At 36.2% G+C, this 10,183-nt stretch overlaps 1 protein-coding gene across 1 annotated transcript in view; it reads right to left on the minus strand.

The window, feature by feature from the left end:
- Positions 1 to 437: 437 nt before the first annotated feature.
- Positions 438 to 10,183, minus strand: part of LOC106527380 (histone-lysine N-methyltransferase SUV39H1) — a 20,240-nt gene continuing 10,494 nt past the window's right edge. Inside the window, exons 5-6 of the mRNA XM_014022242.1 lie at positions 9,538 to 9,667; positions 438 to 1,466 (exon numbers count right to left, since the gene is read on the minus strand). Of these exons, the coding sequence (XP_013877696.1) occupies positions 1,333 to 1,466; positions 9,538 to 9,667 (264 nt within the window). The 3' untranslated portion in view covers positions 438 to 1,332. The remainder of the gene's footprint in view (positions 1,467 to 9,537; positions 9,668 to 10,183) is intronic.

The raw sequence follows: 10,183 nt of genomic DNA on the forward strand, positions 1-10,183 counted from the left end.
CAAAAAAAAAATAAATTAATTAAGTTGCTTGAGATCCTCAGGTTTTCTCACAAATTAACAAAATACTTTGAAAATATTTTTATTGTTTTTCATATATAAAACAATACATTAAAAAATAAACTATCCCAAAAGGTTTACCAATATTTTAAATACACTTAATAGCCAGATGAGTGCTAAACACACAAGAAAAATATGAACAAATTCACAACAAACCCAGGAAAGTTCTTCTCTGGTTAGATTTGAAGTAAACAAATGTTTTTGTGTTTGTTTAACTTAAAGAACGTCTTCAAAGTTCTGTTGAGCTGGGTCGGAAAATGCATGCAGCTTTTTATTTTCTTTACCTGCTTGTCTGTGCAGGATCATGGGAGAACTGGGGCCTAACTCAAGTGTGTGAGGGGCAGGGTAAAACATGGACAGGTTGCAAGTCCATCACATGGTCAAGAGAAGCAAACATTCAGCTTCTCGCTCTTACCTTGGGATCATTTAGTTACCAACTAAGAAAGCATGCATGTTTTACGTCTGTGAGAGGAAACCAGAGTAGGCAAAACAAAAAGCCACACATGCACAAAGACAACATGTAAACTCCTAACAGGAAGGCTCCAGGCCAGGAAGAGACCTTTAGACCTTGCTCTGATGGGACAGTTTTAACCACAGCTAAACCATMTCACCTCAAGTCAGAGCGCTGCTCGTGTTTTCTTTGGTTCCACCCTCAACTGTTCTTTCATTCAGAAGCTTCATTTACTTGAKCTCGACCCAAAAACTCAAGCTGGTTTGGGCGTGAGTCTGGGTCAGTATCAGGCTGCAAAACCAYACACCAGAAGACAAAAACATCATTGTAAACTAAGGTAAAATATCTAGAATCAAGTGACAATAGTTCATGTTGGACTCTGGACCAATGAGCCCTGTTTGAACAGAACATGAACTTCAATCCAAACATCAGAGCACAGACTGACAGTTTTGTATCACAACATGACATTTTAGAATCATTTTAAAACAAAAAATATCAAAAGCGAGTGACAGAAAAGCCCACCGTCCTGAAAGGAGTCAGACTAATCAGAACCAMAACTGTGTGGTTTCATTCCAGTTTATTACATCTCAGTTCTAGCATTGATTAAATTGGTCATTTCTTGCTTTGTAAATTACTCAACTAGACTTCAAAGCATCAAATTCATTCAAACACAGTTCACATTTTACTCAGTAAAACTCTTAATTTTAAAYAACAATCCAAAGTGTAAAAAATTTCAAATATAAAAAGGCCGTGGCAGCTGTTACAACATATTTAAAACTGTACAAATGTTCAGATTTGTCAACAGTGTTCATGCTGTGATTGGGTCAGAAGAGATATTTTCGACAGGAGTCRGATCCGCATCGACACTCTACTCGAAGCCTCTTTTTAGGTGATGAAGAAAGTCCTGCTAGACTGAAACTGGAGTCCATCTTGGTGCTTTCTGTGTCCATTGGATCAACTGGAAAACAAACAGTTGGTTAAATAGTTAAATAATAACAACAGTGACATTTTTCATCTATCCACAATAAGCAATTTAACAAGAGAATGAAAAACGATTGTTTCTGTTATTGATTTAACCAGGCAAATCCCATGAGGGAGGCTTGAGTCTGAAGGTTACATTTGGAGTTTCCTCATAGTTTGAACAGTTTGGAACCTCCCACTTTATAGTTTTGAAGAGAAAGCCTCCCAGACTGAAAGCAAAGCATTTTCAACTACAGAATAGAAGCCGAGTTGTTATTGTTTTAAATATATATATTTTCATATAACATGTCCTGTATGACAGAGAACCTACACCAGCATACAGCTAAGAATTTCTGTCTAGTTTTAACCCATTTCTTCACATGTAGAACTATTTGTAGAATACTGTAATTGTAGCTATTTGTATGGTGGTGTGTGATTTTAATCTGCATGCTTCAAAAAAATACTGTGCACTTTATTTTTTTTAATAATCTACTTGTTAATCTGCAGTGTATTGCCCTCAGTACATCTTCGGTGTGTTGTTACTTCCTCCCTCTGTGTAGCAGCTCACACGCTGTCATAATTTTACCATAAAAGGTCATTTAAATGATTTAATTTGTTGTATTCTTTTGATTGACACCTCTTTTGACCAACTGGGTTGATCTATAGCAGAGATTCTTAACCCAGAGCGCCACCTTGAGGGCCTCAAAATAACAACAGTTTTTAACTTWGGGCTGCAGAGGGCTGTGGTACTGCACTAATTTTGAATAAGGTGCAATACACTTTCTCACCACTAGTAGCGGTAAAGCACCACTCAGATGTTTCACAATGTTTTAAATACATAGAATAAACTTAGATACCAGCCAAAAATGGAAGCCTATTTTAAATGAAAAGTAGAAGACAAAATGAAGGCAACCCATCAAAAAATGCCAAAGTTTATCACTAATACAAAGTGCAGCTTCTGGTTCTACCATGCAATATTTTAAAAGTTCAAAACATTGTCAAATACAGTTGCAGATACAGCTATATTTTAATTTGCATTTTATCAAATTATCTTTTATTTTTAAACATTTTGAATGCATTTTAAAGAAACTTTAAACTTGTCAAAAAGCTGTTGTTACTGTTATTGTCACTAATATGAAGAGCAGCTTCTGGTTCTTCCACGCAAAAGTTTAAACAGGCTTTATTATCATTTGTACTAGTGATGYGTRCGGCAACACCGATGCGTCGGCACATGCGTCGAGCTCATAGAGCAAAACCAGTGTCGTACGCGCAGCGATATGTGAAAGTCACGTGACCGATACAGGAACTGTTTCGAACTGACAGTGACACGCCAAACTGTTTATAAGGAAGCGCATCTGTCAACGGGATGCATCTGCCAAAAGAATCTTTGATCTTTTGCCGGTCAACATTAAATCCTTCAATAATTATGGAGCAGCCTCAACCTAAAAGAAAGGTTTCTGCCGTGTGGGACCATTTTGACATCATATAGGAAAATAAGGTTTTTTTTTTTTATTTCCTTCTTTCACCCTGTTCCTTTCAGATTTTCCACTTGATCCATCTTAATTTAAATTCATCTCAAAGTGACTTTTAGTTTACTATTCATATGATTTTCTGCAGGTTAAATGTCGCATTTGTTCAGCAGAACTTTCGTATTTAAATAAATCCACCTCAATGCTGAGGCATTATAGGGCCAAGCATGACAATGAAGTCCCAGATACACCCAGAATAAATTCAAMTATACAACCATTTTACAACTTACTCACAGTTGGTTTATTGATAARTAATTCCTATTAATTTATTCTTTATATCATTTTAACCATCAAGCTTCCAGGAAGCAGATGCTGGATGAAGCTCTGCTGGATTTCATCCTGAAGGACTGCCAGCCCCTCTGCATTGTAGAGAATGAAGGATTCAAGGAACTGGTTCAGGTCCTTGAGCCCTCATATGTTTTGCCAACTAGAAAGGTTTGTGTGGACATTATCTAAAGTAGTACTTGATGTATTCAATTTATTTATTCTTTAATCATTTATGTTGATTTGCTTTTGGTTTTTCCTGGTTTAATTTTTAGACCATCAAACAAATGTTGGCCAAAACGTATGAGGAGGAATGGGAACGAGTGAAAATGGAAGTACAGCAGCAAGCTGTAGCAGTGAGTATAATGTGGACATGTGGACATCTGTGAACATGGAGGCTTACTTGGCTCTTACCTGTCACTACATTAATGAGAATTTGCAGTTGTGTACATCTGTGTTGGGAGTGCAGTACTTTTCACAAAGTCACACTGCTGACCATTTAGTCCAAGTCAAAAGGAGCCTGACGGAGGACTGGGCCATAACCAATAAAGTAAAGTGTCTTGTGGCTGACGCAGCACCAAYCAATTGCATCCACAAAACAGCTCCAAATTCGACACTCAATTTGCATTGCATATAGTCTCAATTTATTAGTTAGAAAATCATGTGATCGGATCCCCWCACTGACATCCATCAGACAATAAGTCAGGCACATTGTCACATACTTCACAGATCAAGCATTAAAGCCAAGGCAACAGATGGGCCGACCAACCCTGAAACTTATRAATGAGGTGCCAGCATGCTGGAACAGCTCATATGAAATGCTGTCAAGGCTACATGATGAGAGGGAACCAGTGTGGGTATCTCTGGCCTCTCTAAAATCAGATTTGACTCCACTTACAGCTGATGAGCACACCTTCATAGGAGAAACACTTCTTGTGCTTGCTCCTTTCCATCAAGCTACAGTGGAGTTGTCTGAAGAGAGGCGAGTGTCAGGGTCAAAGGTCATCCCGATGATGAAAATGCTCTATCTTGCACTGGAGCGTAACGCTTCAACTTTGCACACACAGGCAACCATACAACTACACGAACACCTGAAGCATCGAGTTACAGACACTGCTTCCAATCTGGAGTCATTAAGTGTGTTGACCCTAGCAACACTTCTACACCCCAGGTTTAAATCACTCAGGTTCCACAGTTCCTCCAAGTGCAATGAGGCTGTTAGTAGACTGTGGTCAGAATATGCATCTGTCATCGGACGCACAAATGAACCACAGCCAGGACCGTCTTCACAACAGCTGCCTGCACCCACCTCAGGCATGTCATTGAGCATTATCAGTGTGCATTGCCAATGCAATGCACACTATTGTGATTCGTTTCCCATCCAAGTCATCTCAACTTTGCCATGCTTCTCCTCCTGCATACTTTGTCCTAGAGCTGCCATTGTAATTTATATCTGTAAAGCCCCTGTGCAAAATGATGGCTATGCCTTTTGGTGCCTGTAAAACTTACAGTTTTTGAAATATTAATGTTTAATAAATTATAATGGCAGTCAATGGAGCCTTGTATTGGTTCAATACTGCCCCCTGCTGCATCAACACAGTATGGTACTGCACCATAGTTTCATAATATTTAAACTCAGTAGTTCGGTGATTACAACATTAACATGATTGTATTTTGATGTTTTACTGTAATAATGTCTTTATGTTGTCCTATTGCTGTAATATATTGCACTTAAGTGTCAATAATTGCATTGGCAAGGTAAATTTTTTCTGTATACATACAATCCAGTCCCTGGGATTGTCTTTACCACATCTCCTATAGTCTCATGATGAGCACTGTGGGCTTTCATGCGGGAGATCAGGGTTCYAATCCAGCTACTGCAACTTTAACAAAAATCTCTTCAAACTTCATARTGTCACACAATTACCTTAATTACAAACACCTGCTGACGTGACAGGCACAAGTTGGTTTAGAAAACGAACTTGGTCAAAGTTCCTTCTGCAAGTGCAATGCTGCAGGCAAAGCCATGCTGCAATGACATGCTACATGGCAATGCACACTTGTTTTTACATCGTAAAAACCCATGTCTAGTTTGTTTGTTGTTGTTTGGAAATCATGTACTAAAATGCCTTTTTTTTGATAACCTTTGGCAACATCTTGACATGGAAATGTGCAGGCAGACCCAAAATYCCACAGCTGATGCTATCCAGGAGGTGCACAGATACCTTGCAGAGAGCAATGTTGCCAGGTCCCAGGATCACTTGAGATACTGGGACAACCACAAGATAGTTTATCCTAACCTATTTCAACTTTCTTTGCGATTTCTGTGCACTCCAGCCTCATCTGTGCCATGTGAGCGGGTGTTTTCTACAGCTGGAGAAGTTGTAACAATAAAACGAAACAGACTCAATTTCAAAACGTTGGAAAAACTTATTTTTTAAATAAAAAAATTGTAAAAAAAATAAAATAACACGAAATAATAAAATAAATTAAATCCTAGTCCACAAGCATCCTCATTCACAACACGTTCACTTAGATTTTCATGTTATGATACATGTTCACATTATTTATTGACTGTATATAAAAATATAATATATTTTAAATTTAAACAAAGATAGGAAATAAAACAATATAAAATATAATGACTTAAACTATATTATTGTATATACTAGGTCATCAAAAAAGTGTCAGTTGAGCCTTTCAAATGCCTGTAGGGATTTTTAAGGACCAGTAGGTGTCAGTATACAGTGACACAGAAGGAAAAAAAATTGTATAGGTCCTCTGGACGGGTTCTTCTTTAATGAAACGTTTCGTCTCTCTTCCAAGAGACTTCTTCAGTCTTCAGTCAGTCTTCTCTTGGAAGAGAGACGAAACATTTCATTAAAGAAGAACCCGTCCAGAGGACCTATACAATTTTTTTTCCTTTTGATTTTTTACCTGGATTACTGAGATGCATCAGGACATTCAGTGACACAGTATCAATACAGTTTGGCAATGTGTCAAAACGCTTCATGACACATCATCTACCATCACTAATTTGTACTTTATCAAATTTATTTTTACAGTGTTTTTTATTGGAAACATTCTGAATTAATTTATCTTATGACCACAATTTTATTTATTGAATTGTCTGTTTTTGTTACTGTTTATGTAAAAAAAAAAAAGAGCCAATTTTGTGTTGATAAGCTTGAGTGGTCTGTTGACTGACCGTTGTACTTGTTCAAATGGGCAGGTTACAATATTAAAAAAATGTTTGTCACAATCATGTCTTGTGATTATTTGACAGGAGTTTTACTTTTAAACTGTAAGTGTATTTAATTTACTTATAATGTAAATACAATACAAATTAAACCCAGATTAAGAATAATTATCATTTTGATCCGTACATTGGTAATGTCTAACTGGGCCTCATGTCACTTTATGATCAACAAACTGGGCCCGAGGTCAAAAAGTTTAAGAACCCCTGATCTATAGCTTCTCCAGAGCAAAAATGTGCAGCAAGTTCTACATGTCCCACCCACAGGACACATGAATGGCTGACTCTAAAAACAACAAATCTGCCCTGAGCTTTACTCAGACACCACAGCCAATAAGTTACCTTTTATTTGATGTGCAGCTTTTGGGGATGGAGACATTATATAAAAACTGAAAAATAAAGGTTTTTCTCCCCCTAGCAGTGAGGACAGCAGACATAACAAACACGGTTTTATGGCATTTCTTTAAATTAGCTAACTAAACATGCTGTGAAGAGGAAATATAGAGTAATTGTTACGAAGTGTTTTGAGTGCTTCAAGACAAGGAAGAGGGATTTTTGTAGTGAAGAAATGTCACATTTCCTTTATTTTAGCCACCATTTTGGATTATTTCTGATTAGATAACAAGGACAGATTAGGCGTCAAAAGTAAGTGAAAAACATTTTATTCTGCTGCAGGTGGTTTTATAAAGGGCTGTGTTTGTTGGTGGGGATTCGCTGCATGACCCCTAGCTGTGATTCATATTGCTGATTGTTATGGAAATATTTATTTAACAAAGACAGAAATATGTGGTCCAAGAATGAAGGTGCTCCGTGGAATGATCAGCTGAGTTTTATTGCAACAAGAACACAGAGAACAACATCAGACTGTCCCCCTTGCTCTCTGATCTGTGCTTCGGCCTTTCTGAGACAGTTGAGGCCTCAACAAACACTATTATGTCATCTTAGCAAGATTTCATCCTAGGTCAAGGGAAAACAAAAAGATAAACACACGTGATCTAAGAATGACTGTTGTTAGCAAATCTTGTTGACTTTAATCACTATCTGCTGATAAACAGCATGTCATGAAAACCTARGTCATTAAAATATGTCATGAATTACTGACTTAAACCAAAAAGTTAGTGTTAGTCTGGATGTAAGTATATTTGCAGATAAGTCTCAGTTTTCAAGAAATATTAAGCCTATGGTTAGTAGCCGCACGCTGGCAAAACTATATAAATGTCTTAATTTAACTGTCTCAATTCTGAGTAAGCTGGGAATATTAAACAATCCTCTTCCCAAATACGTGCAATATTTTGTTTACATAGCAGGATTAAAAGATGAGGAGATTAGCGCTCAGGGGCTATAAGAGTCTCTGGTTTGTTTTAATTAAGAATATGGTAATGGGGTTATCAGAGGCAGTTTGTTTATTTTTGTTTATCATTTATTTAAAATGACTGCAGCTGTATGAAACCCTCCAGTTCCTCTCTTAAAATTACTAGTGAACTAGCACCCAGTGAATTTTATGTTTAGAGTAGGGAGGAAGAAAATGTCTAATCCCAATACTTTTGTACAATTATCACAATTCTGAAGGGCTTAGGAACATTTTACTGGGGCTGCAGCTAACCATTATTTTAGTAATCGATTATTTATCGATTATTCTGACGATTAGTCGAGTAATCGGATATAAAAAAATTGTCATGTTCTGCAGTAATTATTTAAGTTTATTTTATGAGAAATACAATTATTTAATATTGTGAAGGGGTAATGCTGCTGCTGCAATCAAAGTAAAATTACACCAGTTGTATTAATTGATGCATTTTAAGCNTGTGAAGGGGTAATGCTGCTGCTGCAATCAAAGTAAAATTACACCAGTTGTATTAATTGATGCATTTTAAGCTCCACTTGTTTGTTTTTATGTATGTAAGGTTTGAGGAGGCATTAATTAAAAGCACTCTGTCACTGAATCATTTTAACTATCAKTGAAAAATCTAAATGCTGTAAATTTATTGTTATGGACTGGAAAACTGAATGTATTATTTTTGTTAGAAATTTAATAAGTAAAATGGATATTATAAACATTTGGGTGTTGCAATTGAGTTTTGTAGAGTTCACTTATTAATTGTAACAAAAAATTATTTTAAGACTGTAATTAGGTTGATGCAGGGTTCCCATTTAGGCAATAAAGTCTTGACTGCTTAGCTATAAACAAATATGACAGTACTAATGAAGGCTAAAATCATAAAAAGCAGCAGCAAAAATTTAAAAAATCCAACTATCTTCTATAAATACTTTTAAACTTGAAATATTTACTCCAAGTATCTCATTTAAACTAAGATAAAAGCATATCAACAAATAAACATGTTTCAGCTCAAACTGTCGATTTGTTGCTGTGCTTTTATTTTTATCTGACAAACTTACAGTAAGTGTTTTTAATCACACAACTTACACACTGTTTAATAAAACCCTGTCAGGTCACCATGATTAGTCAGCACAGATAACGTTAGCTTAAATATACCTCCTCCTTCTACATTTGGAACATGACAGCTGTGACACTTGTACTGAGTACATACTGAACTAAGATTTAGTTGTACCATTACACCCCCCAGGGGTTACTGAAGATCATGTTGGTTCAAGTGAAACATGTCACTAAATGAAACAATAACCCAAAACAGGCAAAGCACAAGGTCAGTTTGGACAAGTCTAAGTTTAACATTAGTCCATTTATAATACTCTAATTTAATTATGAAACAATACAGCAATAAATGTCATAAAATCATTTATGAAATTCTTGTTACAATCAGTTTGTTTCTGTAGATTCTCAGTTATCCAGAACTTGGGAAATAGTTWAAAACAGGACAACTGCACTTCTTTTTCTGTTTGTTGAACGCTTGATGCTCTGATCTGAGGAGCTAGTCCAGTTTAAACTCTTTGAAGATTCTCTTTATTTATTTTCAGTTAGATCTCTGATCTGAGTGTCAAACTGAAAAACATTATGAACCTGAAAGATTGAACTTCATGTTATGTGAACAGAGTGAACTTACTTTGCATCTTATAGTCAAAGGTGAGCTCCTCTCCTGCACGAATTCCACGTGTTGAAAATAAGGCGATTCTGGGAAGCCTCTCATCTATGTTATCAACGAAGACGTTGAATACCTGCAGGTTGGGGTTACACTGAAAAAAAAAAAGGGGGGGGAGGGTGTTAAACATCAAAAGTAAAAATGATGAAACATAACAGAAACTGGTTTACAGGTGTGGGCCTTATAGTAGTTCTGGATTTAAGAGTGTGCAGATTACAGAACGACACAGTCATGGTGTAACGTGACAATTTTTAGGTGAATAAAATAAACTTTAAATGCGTTAGAAAAATTTATATTTCATTATACAACAGTCAACAAATAAAAGCGTTATATGAAGTGTATTTTTTATTTTACCATTAGCAGAGTTTCATTTGTTTACGTTAGTGATGTGGAATTAGGGCTGTCACAAACAATTATTTTTATAATCGATTAATCACCGATTATTTTTTTCGATTAGTCGACTAATCGGATCATATATTTATTGAATATAAAACTTACAGCTTATCGTGCCAGAATGCAGCTGCTATTATATAACAATTGCTACAATTGTTAGATTTTAGCCATGTGTTAACTAAAAATAATTGCTGTGGAAGGTAAGTTCTGCAGATAT

The sequence above is a fragment of the Austrofundulus limnaeus genome, unplaced genomic scaffold (genome assembly GCF_001266775.1).
Source record: "Austrofundulus limnaeus strain Quisiro unplaced genomic scaffold, Austrofundulus_limnaeus-1.0 Scaffold321, whole genome shotgun sequence".
Taxonomy (NCBI): Eukaryota; Metazoa; Chordata; class Actinopteri; order Cyprinodontiformes; family Rivulidae; genus Austrofundulus; species Austrofundulus limnaeus.